The sequence below is a fragment of the Oncorhynchus masou genome, chromosome 29 (genome assembly GCF_036934945.1).
Source record: "Oncorhynchus masou masou isolate Uvic2021 chromosome 29, UVic_Omas_1.1, whole genome shotgun sequence".
NCBI classification, from domain to species: Eukaryota; Metazoa; Chordata; class Actinopteri; order Salmoniformes; family Salmonidae; genus Oncorhynchus; species Oncorhynchus masou.
The window spans coordinates 98,411,286-98,426,285 of NC_088240.1; the positions used below are offsets into that span (position 1 = coordinate 98,411,286).

The 15,000-nt window shown below is 46.9% G+C and overlaps 2 protein-coding genes across 2 annotated transcripts in view; both read left to right on the forward strand.

Annotated features, from left to right (window-relative positions):
* Positions 1-4,065, forward strand: part of LOC135519861 (uncharacterized) — a 19,474-nt gene extending 15,409 nt beyond the window's left edge. Inside the window, exons 2-5 of the mRNA XM_064945068.1 lie at positions 2,327-2,617; positions 2,851-3,393; positions 3,545-3,686; positions 3,816-4,065. Of these exons, the coding sequence (XP_064801140.1) occupies positions 2,327-2,617; positions 2,851-3,393; positions 3,545-3,686; positions 3,816-4,065 (1,226 nt within the window). The remainder of the gene's footprint in view (positions 1-2,326; positions 2,618-2,850; positions 3,394-3,544; positions 3,687-3,815) is intronic.
* A 1,567-nt stretch (positions 4,066-5,632) lies between these two features.
* Positions 5,633-15,000, forward strand: part of LOC135519862 (proline-rich protein 36-like) — an 11,520-nt gene continuing 2,152 nt past the window's right edge. The window contains exons 1-5 of the mRNA XM_064945069.1: positions 5,633-5,869; positions 7,489-7,647; positions 9,256-9,548; positions 9,837-9,995; positions 10,049-10,608. Coding sequence (XP_064801141.1) covers positions 5,633-5,869; positions 7,489-7,647; positions 9,256-9,548; positions 9,837-9,995; positions 10,049-10,608 — 1,408 coding nt within the window. The remainder of the gene's footprint in view (positions 5,870-7,488; positions 7,648-9,255; positions 9,549-9,836; positions 9,996-10,048; positions 10,609-15,000) is intronic.

Genomic DNA, 15,000 nt, shown 5'->3' on the forward strand with positions numbered 1-15,000 from the left:
ATGAAGCACATGTATCACTAGCCACTTTAAACATCTGCCACTTTGTTTACATACCCTTGATTACTCATCTCATATGTATATACTGTACTCAAAACCATCTACTAAAGCCTAGTCATTTAGCAGATGTTCTGGTTCCTTTCTGCCTAGATCATGCCGTTCTGTACCATCACTCATTCATATATCTTTATGTGCAAATTATTTATCCCTTTACACTTGTGTGTATAAGGTAGTAGTTTTGGAATTGTTTTAGATTTATCTATTTGGAGGATTCATCTGCATTGTCGGAACTAGAAGCACAAGCATTTCGCTTGGACACTGAGGATTAACATCTGCATAACCATGTGTATGTGACAAATAAATTTGATTTGATTTGATTCATCTTTGTTTTGAGGAATACTCATCAAAGACTCATCTTGTTAAGCATAAAGACATAGTCATTTGGAAGCAGATGTTTCTGTGTTCATCTTCTAGATCAATAGAAAGTATTGTGGAGACAGAAGACACTATTCTGTGTAAACAGATTATTAAGTGTCTTACCGTTTCATCAGTGTGGAGGATTTATCTTAAACTGTATCTGGATTTCATTGTGGACATTGTTTTCATACTTTATCCATTTGGAGGATTCATCTTGGAAGTGAGGATGGAGAGGTTTCATCAGTGTGGAGGATTCATCTTGGAAGAGAAGACAGAGAGGTTCATCATCTTGGAGAGGATGGAGAGGTTTCATCAGCGTGGAGGATTCATCTTGGAGGAGAGGATAGAGAGGTTTCATCAGCGTGGAGGATTCATCTTGGAAGAGAGGATAGAGAGGTTTCATCAGCATGGAGGATTCATCATGGAAGAGAGGATGGAGATGTTTCATCAGCGTGGAGGATTCATCTTGGAAGTGAGGATAGAGAGGTTTCATCAGCGTGGAGGATTCATCTTGGAAGAGAGGATGGAGAGGTTTCATCAGCGTGGAGGATTCATCTTGGAAGAGAGGATAGAGGTTTCATCAGCGTGGAGGATTCATCTTGGAAGAGAGGATAGAGATGTTTCATCAGCGTGGAGGATTCATCTTGGAAGAGAAGACAGAGAGGTTTCATCAGCGTGGAGGATTCATCTTGGAAGAGAGGATGGAGAGGTTTCATCAGTGTGGAGGATTCATCTTGGAAGAGAGGATGGAGAGGTTTCATCAGTGTGGAGGATTCATCTTGGAAGAGAGGATGGAGAGGTTTCATCAGTGTGGAGGATTCATCTTGGAAGAGAGGATAGAGATGTTTCATCAGTGTGGAGGATTCATCTTGGAAGAGAAGATGGAGAGGTTTCATCAGCGTGGAGGATTCATCTTGGAAGAGAGGATAGAGCCAATGAATGTGGAACTGATCAAATAGAGGAGCATATTTACTTTGTTTGTTTCTATGTTACCACCCCGTCAGAGAGATGGGGGGAGTGGAGGTGGAGGAGAGAGAGAAGAGAGAGATGGGGGTAGCGAGGGGGAGTGAGGGGGAGAGAGAGGGTACAGACAGAGACAGAGAGAGAGAATGCGAGAGAAAGAGAGGGGGAGGTGGAAGAGAGTTATTTTCATATTTTCATCAGTGTGGAGGATTCATCTTGGAAGACAGAGTAGAGATGTTTCTAAATCTAGTTCAATAGAGGAGCTGGTGTCATTTGGATCACAGTCATTCAGTTCAATAGAGGAGCTGATGCTATTTGGATCACAGTCATTCAATAGACTATTTGGATCACAGTCATTCACTTCAATAGAGGAGCTGATGTCATTTGGAACACAATCATTGTTTACATGCTTTACTGTTGGATGGTGAGGAGCACAGGGGGGTTAGATGTCATGTTGTGTGCTGAGGGACGACTTGCCCTTGAAGACATATTGTACTGTATTACGTCATAGGAGGAGCTGTAGTGTGTGTGTGTGTGTGTGTGTGTGTGTGTGTGTGTGTGTGTGTGTGTGTGTGTGTGTGTGTGTGTGTGTGTGTGTGTGTGTGTGTGTGTGTGTGTGTGTGTGTGTGTGTGTGTGTGTGTGTGCGTGCGTGCGTGTGCGTTTTGTAATGCGTGCGTGCGTCCTAACATCCAGTTATTCTCCCCTAACTGACCACCCCGACCGCTGGCACAAAACACATCCACAACATGAGTTGATTTGTCAGCGTGTTCCTTAAGCTGTACTTACTCTTTGACTTGACTGTTGGCCTGCAAGGCTTCACCCTGGATAGGACCTTAGCCCTAGTGTGCATCCCAAATGGCAACCTATCCCCTATAAAGTGCACATTTAGGACCACTTCCTGGAGTCTCTTTGCATTTCCAATGTCTCCGTCACGTGCAACCGCCCCAGCCTCAGCAACCTCACCAGCCTCAGCAACCTCCCCAGCCTCAGCAACCTCACCAGCCTCAGCAACCACCTCAGCCTCAGCAACCTCCCCAGCCTCAGCAACCTCCCCAGACTCAGCAACCTCCCCAGCCTCAGCAATCCTCCCAGACTCAGCAACCCCTCAGCCTCAGCAACCCCCCAGCCTCAGCAACCTCCCCAGCCTCAGCAACCACCCCAGACTCAGCAACCACCCCAGCCTCAGCAACCTCACCAGCCTCAGCAACCTCCCCAGCCTCAGCAACCTCCTCAGCCTCAGCAACCTCACCAGCCTCAGCAACCTCCCCAGCCTCAGCAACCTCCCCAGCCTCAGCAACCTCCCAGCCTCAGCAACCTCACCAGCCTCAGCAACCTCCCCAGCCTCAGCAACCTCACCAGCCTCAGCAACCACCCCAGCCTCAGCAACCTCCCCAGACTCAGCAACCTCCCCAGCCTCAGCAACCTCCCCAGCCTCAGCAATCTCACAGCCTCAGCAACCTCCCCAGCCTCAGCAACCTCACCAGCCTCAGCAACCACCCCAGCCTCAGCAACCTCCGCAGCCTCAGCAACCCCCCAGCCTCAGCAACCTCCCCAGCCTCAGCAACCACCTCACTCAGCAACCTCCCCAGCCTCAGCAACCACCCCAGCCTCAGCAACCCCCAGCCTCAGCAAGCACCCCAGCCTCAGCAACCTCCCCAGCCTCAGCAACCTCTGCAACCTCCCCAGCCTCTGCAACCTCCCCAGCCTCAGCAACCTCCCCAGCCTCAGCAACCTCCTCAGCCTCACCAGTCTCCGCAATCTCCCCAGCCTCTGCAACCTCCCCAGCCTCAGCAACCTCCCCAGCCTCAGCAACCTCCTCAGCCTCACCAGTCTCAGCAACCTCCCCAGCCTCTGCAACCTCCCCAGGCTCTGCAACCTCCCCAGCCTCAGCAACCTCCTCAACCTCCCCAGCCTCAGCAACCACCTCAGCCTCAGCAACCACCTCAGCCTCAGCAACCTCCCCAGCCTCAGCAACCTCCCCAGCCTCAGCAACCTCCTCAACCTCCCCAGCCTCAGCAACCACCTCAGCCTCAGCAACCTCCCCAGCCTCAGCAACCTCCCCAGCCTCAGCCTCCCCAGCCTCAGCAACCTCCCCAGCCTCTGCAACCTCCCCAGCCTCAGCAACCTCCCCAGCCTCAGCAACCTCCTCAACCTCCCCAGCCTCAGCAACCACCTCAGCCTCAGCAACCTCCTCCAGCCTCAGCAACCTCCCCAGCCTCAGCAACCTCCCCAGCCTCTGCAACCTCCCAGCCTCAGCACCTCCCCAGCCTCAGCAACCACCTCAGCCTCAGCAACCTCCCCAGCCTCAGTAACCTCAGCAGCCACCCCAGTCTCAGCAATCCCCAGCCTCCCCAGCCTCAGTAACCTCACCAGCCTCCCCAGCCTCAGCAACCTCCCCAGCCTCAGTAACCTCACCAGCCTCAGCTCAGCCCCCCAGACTCAGCAACCTCACCAGCCTCACCAGTCTCAGCAACCTCCCCAGCCTCAGTAACCTCACCAGCCTCACCAGTCTCAGCAACCTCCCCAGCCTCAGTAACCTCACCAGCCTCACCAGTCTCAGCAATCTCCCCAGCCTCAGTAACCTCACCAGCCTCACCAGTCTCAGCAACCTCCCCAGCCTCAGTAACCTCACCAGCCTCACCAGTCTCAGCAACCTCAGCAGCCTTCACGTTATTTCCCCATTTTAAAAAGGGGTTAATGATAGCAGTGCACTATGTAGGAAATAGGTTGCCATTTAGGGCAGTTGGGCCTGTCCTCTTCAGACTGGGTAATGGGGTCAGGTCACACCCTCTGTTGAGTCATCTTCCTGATGAAGTTGTTTTGCTTGTTGTTTCATGCCCCACTACAACAAAATTACAGCGTATAATGATGCAACGTCAGATTTGATTTCCTTTGAACGATCCATCATGCGGTGTTGCCATATCAAAATGCTAAAGTATTCATGGGACCATTGCAAATCTTCGTCATACTTCTTATTGTTATTACTTGGAACGCTACTCCTCCAACGCCGTTTAAGCTAGAAACGTCATTCAAACTTTAAAACATGCAGATCAGTCTGGAATAATGTGCTTGTATATAAGATGTTGATATATTTTATACTTTTTAAACTATTAACCTTTTTCACTTTCATGGCATTCACTTTCATGGCATTCAATTTCATGCCATTCACTTTCATGGCATTCACTTTCATGCCATTCACTTTCATGCCATTCACTTTCATGGGTTTCACTTTCATGGATTTCACTTTCATGGCATTCCCTCAAGATTCTAAAATGCCCCATTGTGACATCATCACTTCCAACATTCCATTCGCCATAAATGCAACAATGTAACTTTTGACAAAAATCATCTACTTTGAACCCTTTTCCAACAATTTAGACAAAAAGTTCAAACATATGAAATGTCCATCTACTTCTCTGCTATTCAAATCTGGCATTTGAACAAAAATACCTAATTCCGATAAAAAAAAAGTGACAGATATTTTCGGTAGGTTTTTATAAACATCTGAAATTTAGACCATTTCCCCAACATGTTAGACAAAAAGTTACAAGGTATGACATCTTCATCTACTTCTCTGCAATTCAAATCTGTTTGTGGAACGAAAATATATTCTACAGATCAATCGGTACAGCTGTTTTAGTAACTGCATTAACGTTTTCCAAACAACTGCTGTTTTGACCACATGCCCAACCAGTCAGACAAAAACGTAGAGTGTATGAAACCGTCCTTTACTTCTCCACTTTTCAAATCAAAACTCAGAACTGAAATATCTTCTACCAATTAAAAGTTACAGCTGTTTGTCTGAGTTTAGGGTGACAAAAAGTTAGCTAACATTTTTATTTTATTTATATTTCACCTTTATTTAAACAGGTAGGCCAGTTGAGAACAAGTTCTCATTTCCAACTGCGACCTGGCCAAGATAAAGCAAAGCAGTGCGACACAAACAATACAGAGTTACACATGGAATAAACAAATGTACGGTCAATAAAACAATAGAAAAATCTATATACAATGTGTGCAAATGAAGTAAGATTGGGGAGGTAAGGCAATAAATAGGCTATAGTGACGAAATAAGTACAATGTAGCAATTAACACTGGAGTGATAGATGTGCAGAAGAAGAATGTGCAAGTAGAGATACTGGGGTACAAAGAAGCAAAAAAATAAACAACAATATGGGGATGAGGTAGTTGGGTGGACTATTAACAGATTGGCTGTGCGCAGGTGCAGTGATCGGTACGCTGCTCTGACAGCTGATGCTTTATAACAAAGGTCCCTGTTCATGCTGCTTCAGCAACCGCCCCAGCCTCAGCAACCTCTGCAACCTCCCCAGCCTCTGCAACCTCCCCAGCCTCTGCAACACCTCCCCAGCCTCAGCAACCCCCCAGCCTCAGCAACCACCTCAGCCTCAGCAACCACCTCAGCCTCAGCAACCCCCCAGCCTCAGCAACCTCCTCAGCCTCACCAGTCTCAGCAACCTCAGCAGCCTTCACGTTAATTCCCCATTTTAAAAAGGGGTTAATGATAGCAGTGCACTATGTAGGAAATAGGTTGCCATTTGGGGCAGTTGGGCCTGTCCTCTTCAGACTGGGTAATGGGGTCAGGTCACACCCTCTGTTGAGTCATCTTCCTGATGAAGTTGTTTTGCTTGTTGTTTCATGCCCCACTACAACAAAATTACAGCGTATAATGATGCAACGTCAGATTTGATTTCCTTTGAACGATCCATGCGGTGTTGCCAGATCAAAATGCTAAAGTATTCATGGGACCATTGCAAATCTTCGTCATACTTCTTATTGTTATTACTTGGAACGCTACTCCTCCAACGCCGTTTAAGCTAGAAACGTCATTCAAACTTTAAAACATGCAGATCAGTCTGGAATAATGTGCTTGTATATAAGATGTTGATATATTTCATACTTTTTAAACTATTAAACTTTTTCACTTTCATGGCATTCACTTTCATGGCATTCAATTTCATGCCATTCACTTTCATGGCATTCACTTTCATGCCATTCACTTTCATGCCATTCACTTTCATGGGTTTCACTTTCATGGATTTCACTTTCATGGCATTCCCTCAAGATTCTAAAATGCCCCATTGTGACATCATCACTTCCAACATTCCATTCACCATAAATGCAACAATGTAACTTTTGACAAAAATCAGCTACTTTGACCCCTTTTCCAACAATTTAGACAAAAAGTTCAAACATATGAAATGTCCATCTACTTCTCTGCTATTCAAATCTGGCATTTGAACAAAAATACCTAATTCCGATAAAAAAAAGTGACAGATATTTTCGGTAGGTTTTTATAAACATCTGAAATTTAGACCATTTCCCCAACATGTTAGACAAAAAGTTACAAGGTATGACATCTTCATCTACTTCTCTGCAATTCAAATCTGTTTGTGGAACGAAAATATATTCTACAGATCAATCGGTACAGCTGTTTTAGTAACTGCATTAACGTTTTCCAAACAACTGCTGTTTTGACCACATGCCCAACCAGTCAGACAAAAACGTAGAGTGTATGAAACCGTCCTTTACTTCTCCGCTTTTCAAATCAAAACTCAGAACTGAAATATCTTCTACCAATTAAAAGTTACAGCTGTTTGTCTGAGTTTAGGGTGACAAAAAGTTAGCTAACATTTTTATTTTATTTATATTTCACCTTTATTTAAACAGGTAGGCCAGTTGAGAACAAGTTCTCATTTCCAACTGCGACCTGGCCAAGATAAAGCAAAGCAGTGCGACACAAACAATACAGAGTTACACATGGAATAAACAAATGTACGGTCAATAAAACAATAGAAAAATCTATATACAATGTGTGCAAATGAAGTAAGATTGGGGACGTAAGGCAATAAATAGGCTATAGTGACGAAATAATTACAATGTAGCAATTAACACTGGAGTGATAGATGTGCAGAAGAAGAATGTGCAAGTAGAGATACTGGGGTACAAAGAAGCAAAAAAATAAACAACAATATGGGGATGAGGTAGTTGGGTGGACTATTAACAGATTGGCTGTGCGCAGGTGCAGTGATCGGTACGCTGCTCTGACAGCTGATGCTTTATAACAAAGGTCCCTGTTCATGCTGCTTCAGCAACCGCCCCAGCCTCAGCAACCTCTGCAACCTCCCCAGCCTCTGCAACCTCCCCAGCCTCAGCAACCCCCCAGCCTCAGCAACCACCTCAGCCTCAGCAACCACCTCAGCCTCAGCAACCCCCCAGCCTCAGCAACCTCCTCAGCCTCACCAGCCTCAGCAACCTCAGCAACCTTCACGTTATTTCCCCATTTTAAAAAGGGGTTAATGATAGCAGTGCACTATGTAGGAAATAGGTTGCCATTTGGGGCAGTTGGGCCTGTCCTCTTCAGACTGGGTAATGGGGTCAGGTCACACCCTCTGTTGAGTCATCTTCCTGATGAAGATGTTTTGCTTGTTGTTTCATGCCCCACTACAACAAAATTACAGCGTATAATGATGCAACGTCAGATTTGATTTCCTTTGAACGATCCATGCGGTGTTGCCAGATCAAAATGCTAAAGTATTCATGGGACCATTGCAAATCTTCGTCATACTTCTTATTGTTATTACTTGGAACGCTACTCCTCCAACGCCGTTTAAGCTAGAAACGTCATTCAAACTTTAAAACATGCAGATCAGTCTGGAATAATGTGCTTGTATATAAGATGTTGATATATTTCATACTTTTTAAACTATTAAACTTTTTCACTTTCATGACATTCACTTTCATGGCATTCAATTTCATGCCATTCACTTTCATGCCATTCACTTTCATGGGTTTCACTTTCATGGATTTCACTTTCATGGCATTCCCTCAAGATTCTAAAATGCCCCATTGTGACATCATCACTTCCAACATTCCATTCACCATAAATGCAACAATGTAACTTTTGACAAAAATCAGCTACTTTGAACCCTTTTCCAACAATTTAGACAAAAAGTTCAAACATATGAAATGTCCATCTACTTCTCTGCTATTCAAATCTGGCATTTGAACAAAAATACCTAATTCCGAAAAAAAAAAAAGTGACAGATATTTTCGGTAGGTTTTTATAAACATCTGAAATTTAGACCATTTCCCCAACATGTTAGACAAAAGGTTACAAGGTATGACATCTTCATCTACTTCTCTGCAATTCAAATCTGTTTGTGGAACAAAAATATATTCTACAGATCAATCGGTACAGCTGTTTTAGTAACTGCATTAATGTTTTCCAAACAACTGCTGTTTTGACCACATGCCCAACCAGTCAGACAAAAACGTAGAGTGTATGAAACCGTCCTTTACTTCTCCACTTTTCAAATCAAAACTCAGAACTGAAATATCTTCTACCAATTAAAAGTTACAGCTGTTTGTCTGAATTTAGGGTGACAAAAAGTTAGCTAACATTTTTATTTTATTTATATTTCACCTTTATTTAAACAGGTAGGCCAGTTGAGAACAAGTTCTCATTTCCAACTGCGACCTGGCCAAGATAAAGCAAAGCAGTGTGACACAAACAATACAGAGTTACACATGGAATAAACAAATGGTCAATAAAACAATAGAAAAATCTATATACAATGTGTGCAAATGAAGTAAGATTGGGGAGGTAAGGCAATAAATAGGCTATAGTGACGAAATAATTACAATGTAGCAATTAACACTGGAGTGATAGATGTGCAGAAGAAGAATGTGCAAGTAGAGATACTGGGGTACAAAGGAGCAAAAAAAATAAACAACAATATGGGGATGAGGTAGTTGGGTGGGCTATTAACAGATTGGCTGTGTGCAGGTGCAGTGATCGGTACGCTGCTCTGACAGCTGATGCTTTATAACAAAGGCCCCTGTTCATGCTGCCTCAGCAACCGCACCAGCCTCAGCAACCTCTGCAATCTCCCCAGCCCCAGCAACTCCCCAGCCTCTGCAACCTCCCCAGCCTCTGCAACCTCCCCAGCCTCAGCAACCTCCCCAGACTCAGCATCCTCCCCAGCCTCTGCAACCTCCCCAGCCTCAGCAACCTCCCCAGCCTCAGCAACCTCCTCAGCCTCAGCATCCTCCCCAGCCTCTGCAACCCTCCCAGCCTCTGCAACCCCCCCAGCCTCTGCAACCCCCCCAGTCTCAGCAACCCCCCTGACTCAGCAACCACCCTGACTCAGCAACCCCCCTGACTCAGCAACCCCCCCAGCCTCAGCAACCTCCCCAGCCTCAGCAACCTCCTCAGCCTCAGCACCCTTCCCAGCCTCAGCAACCTCCCCAGCCTCAGCAACCTCCCCAGCATCAGCAACCTCCCCAGCCTCAGAAACCTCCCGAGCCTCAGCAACCACCCCAGCCTCAGCAACCTCCTCAGCCTCATCAACCTCCCCAGCCTCAGCAACCTCCCCAGCCTCTGCAACCCCCCCAGCCTCAGCAACCTCCTCAGCCTCATCAACCTCCCCTGACTCAGCAACCTCCCCAGCCTCAGCAACCTCCCCAGCCTCAGCAACCTCCTCAGCCTCAGCATCCTCCCCAGCCTCTGCATCCCTCCCAGCCTCTGCAACCCCCCCAGCCTCTGCAACCCCCCCAGTCTCAGCAACCCCCCTGACTCAGCAACCACCCTGACTCAGCAACCCCCTGACTCAGCAACCTCCTCAGCCTCATCAACCTCCCCTGACTCAGCAACCCCCCCAGCCTCAGCAACCTCCCCAGCCTCAGCAACCTCCTCAGCCTCAGCACCCTTCCCAGCCTCAGCAACCTCCCCAGCATCAGCAACCTCCCCAGCCTCAGAAACCTCCCGAGCCTCAGCAACCACCCCAGCCTCAGCAACCTGCTCAGCCTCATCAACCTCCCCAGCCTCAGCAACCTCCCCAGCCTCTGCAACCTCCCCAGCCTCAGCAACCTCCTCAGCCTCAGCAATCTCCCCAGCCTCAGCAACCTCCTCAGCCTCAGCAACCTCCCCAGCCTCAGCAACCTCACCAACCTCAGCAACCACACCAGCCTCAGCAACCACCCCAGCCTCAGCAATCTCCCCAGCCTCAGCAACCTCCCCAGCCTCTGCAACCTCCTCAGCCTCAGCAACCTCCTCAGCCTCAGCAACCTCCTCAGCCTCAGCAACCTCCCCAGTCTCAGCAGCCTCACCAGCCTCAACAACCTCCCCAGCCTCAGCAACCTCCTCAGCCTCAGCAACCTCCCCAGTCTCAGCAGCCTCACCAGCCTCAACAACCTCCCCAGCCTCACCAGTCTCAGCAGCCTTCACGTTAATTCCCCATTTTAATAAAGGGGTTAATGATAGCAGTGCACTATGTAGGAAATAGGTTGCCATTTGGGGCAGTTGGGCCTGTCCTCTTCAGACTGGGTAATGGGGTCAGGTCACACCCTCTGTTGAGTCATCTTCCTGATGAAGATGTTTTGCTTGTTGTTTCATGCCCCAACAAAATTACAGTGTATAATGATGCAACATCAGATTGAATTTCCTTTGAACGATCCATGCGGTGTTGCCAGATCAAAATGATAAAGTATTCATGGGACCATTCAGAATCGCCAGTAGCATACCACCCTGCATACCACTGCTAGTTTGCTTCTGAAGCTAAGCAGGGTTGGTCCTGGTCACTACCTGGATGGGAGACCAGATGCTGCTGGAAGTGGTGTTGGAGGGCCAGTAGGAGGCACTCTTTCCTCTGGTCTAAGAAAATAAATTTCCCAATGCCCCAGGGCAGTGATTGAGGACACTGCCCTGTGTAGGGTACCTTCTTTCGGATGGGACGTTAAACGGGTGTCCTGACTCTCTGAGGTCATTAAAGATCCCATGGCACTTATTGTAAGAGTAGGGGTGTTAACCCCAGTGTCCTGGCTAAATTCCCAATCTGGCCCTCAAACCATCACGGTCACCTAATAATCCCCTGTTTACATTCATCCCCCTCCTCTCCCCTGTAACTATTCCCCAGGTCGTTGCTGCAAATGAGAATGTGTTCTCAGTCAACTTACCTGGTAAAATAACAGATAAATACAAAAAAAACAAAAAAAACAGTCAGTACCATTACTACTGTAGACACTACTATAACTATAACCAGTCACTACCATTACTACTGGAGACACTACCACTACTATAACCAGTCACTACCCTTACTACTGTAGACACTACTATAACCAGTCACTACCATTACTACTGGAGACACTACTATATCTATAACCAGTCACTACCATTACTGCTGGAGACACATTTTACATTTACATTTAAGTCATTTAGCAGACGCTCTTATCCAGAGCGACTTACAAATTGGTGAATTCACCTTCTGACATCCAGTGGAACAGCCACTTTACAATAGTGCATCTAAATCATTAAGGGGGGGTGGTGAGAAGGATTACTTATCCTATCCTAGGTATTCCTTGAAGAGGTGGGGTTTCAGGTGTCTCCGGAAGGTGGTGATTGACTCCGCTGTCCTGGCGTCGTGAGGGAGTTTGTTCCACCATTGGGGGGCCAGAGCAGCGAACAGTTTTGACTGGGCTGAGCGGGAACTGTACTTCCTCAATGGTAGGGAGGCGAGCAGGCCAGAGGTGGATGAACGCAGTGCCCTTGCTTGGGTGTAGGGCCTGATCAGAGCCTGGAGGTACTGCGGTGCCGTTCCCCTCACAGCTCCGTAGGCAAGCACCATGGTCTTGTAGCGGATGCGAGCTTCAACTGGAAGCCAGTGGAGAGAGCGGAGGAGCGGGGTGACGTGAGAGAACTTGGGAAGGTTGAACACCAGACGGGCTGCGGCGTTCTGGATGAGTTGTAGGGGTTTAATGGCACAGGCAGGGAGCCCAGCCAACAGCGAGTTGCAGTAATCCAGACGGGAGATGACAAGTGCCTGGATTAGGACCTGCGCCGCTTCCTGTGTGAGGCAGGGTCGTACTCTGCGGATGTTGTAGAGCATGAACCTACAGGAACGGGCCACCGCCATGATGTTGGTTGAGAACGACAGGGTGTTGTCCAGGATCACGCCAAGGTTCTTAGCGCTCTGGGAGGAGGACACAATGGAGTTGTCAACCGTGATGGCGAGATCATGGAACGGGCAGTCCTTCCCCGGGAGGAAGAGCAGCTCCGTCTTGCCGAGGTTCAGCTTGAGGTGGTGATCCGTCATCCACACTGATATGTCTGCCAGACATGCAGAGATGCGATTCGCCACCTGGTCATCAGAAGGGGGAAAGGAGAAGATTAATTGTGTGTCGTCTGCATAGCAATGATAGGAGAGACCATGTGAGGTTATGACAGAGCCAAGTGACTTGGTGTATAGCGAGAATAGGAGAGGGCCTAGAACAGAGCCCTGGGGGACACCAGTGGTGAGAGCGCGTGGCGAGGAGACAGATTCTCGCCACGCCACCTGGTAGGAGCGACCTGTCAGGTAGGACGCAATCCAAGCGTGGGCCGCGCCGGAGATGCCCAACTCGGAGAGGGTGGAGAGGAGGATCTGATGGTTCACAGTATCGAAGGCAGCCGATAGGTCTAGAAGGATGAGAGCAGAGGAGAGAGAGTTAGCTTTAGCAGTGCGGAGCGCCTCCGTGATACAGAGAAGAGCAGTCTCAGTTGAATGACTAGTCTTGAAACCTGACTGATTTGGATCAAGAAGGTCATTCTGAGAGAGATAGCGGGAGAGCTGGCCAAGGACGGCACGTTCAAGAGTTTTGGAGAGAAAAGAAAGAAGGGATACTGGTCTGTAGTTGTTGACATCGGAGGGATCGAGTGTAGGTTTTTTCAGAAGGGGTGCAACTCTCGCTCTCTTGAAGACGGAAGGGACGTAGCCAGCGGTCAGGGATGAGTTGATGAGCGAGGTGAGGTAAGGGAGAAGGTCTCCGGAAATGGTCTGGAGAAGAGAGGAGGGGATAGGGTCAAGCGGGCAGGTTGTTGGGCGGCCGGCCGTCACAAGAAGCGAGATTTCATCTGGAGAGAGAGGGGAGAAAGAGGTCAGAGCACAGGGTAGGGCAGTGTGAGCAGAACCAGCGGTGTCGTTTGACTTAGCAAACGAGGATCGGATGTCGTCGACCTTCTTTTCAAAATGGTTGACGAAGTCATCTGCAGAGAGGGAGGAGGGGGGGGGAGGGGGAGGAGGATTCAGGAGGACACTACCACTACTATAACTATAACCAGTCACTACCATTACTACTGGAGACACTACCACTACTATAACTATAACCAGTCACTACCATTACTACCACTACTATAACCAGTCACTACCATTACTACTGTAGACACTACTATAACCAGTCACTACCTTTACTACTGTAGACACTACCACTACTATAACTATAACCAGTCACTACCATTACTACTGTAGACACTACCACTACTATAACTATAACCAGTCACTACCATTACTACTGAAGACACTACCACTACTATAACTATAACCAGTCACTACCATGACTACTGGAGACACTACCACTACTATAACTATAACCAGTCACTACCATTACTACTGAAGACACTACCACTACTATAACCAGTCAATACCATTACTACAGTAGACACTACCACTACTATAACTATAACCAGTCACTACCATTACTTCAGTAGACACTACCACTACTATAGCTATAACCAGTCACTACCATTACTACTATACACACTACCACTACTATAACTATAACCAGTCACTACCATTACTACAGTAGACACTACCACTACTATAACCAGTCACTATCATTACTACTGTAGACACTACCACTACTATAACCAGTCACTACCATTACTACTGGAGACACTACCACTACTATAACTATAACCAGTCACTACCATTACTACTGGAGACACTACCACTACTATAACTATAACCAGTCACTACCATTACTACTGAAGACACTACCACTACTATAACTATAAACAGTCACTACCATTACTACAGTAGACACTACCACTACTATAACTATAACCAGTCACTACCATTACTACCACTACTATAACTATAACCAGTCACTACCATTACTACTGGAGACACTACCACTACTATAACTATAACCAGTCACTACCATTACTACTGGAGACACTACCACTACTATAACTATAACCAGTCACTACCATTACTACAGTAGACACTACCACTACTATAACTATAACCAGTCACTACCATTACTACTGGAGACACTACCACTACTATAACTATAACCAGTCACTACCATTACTACTGGAGACACTACCACTACTATAACTATAACCAGTCACTACCATTACTACTGTAGACACTACCACTTCTATAACCAGTCACTACCATTACTACTGGAGACACTACCACTACTATCACTATAACCAGTCACTACCATTACTACTGGAGACACGACCACTACTATAACTATAACCAGTCACTACCATTACAACTAGAGACACTACCACTACTATAGCTATAACCAGTCACTACCATTACAACTAGAGACACTACCACTACTATAGCTATAACCAGTCACTACCATTACTACTATACACACTACCACTACTATAACTATAACCAGTCACTACCATTATTACTGTAGACACTACCACTACTATAACTATAACCAGTCACTACCATTACTACTATACACACTACCACTACTATAACTATAACCAGTCACTACCATTACTACTGTAGACACTACCACTACTATAACTATAACCAGTCACT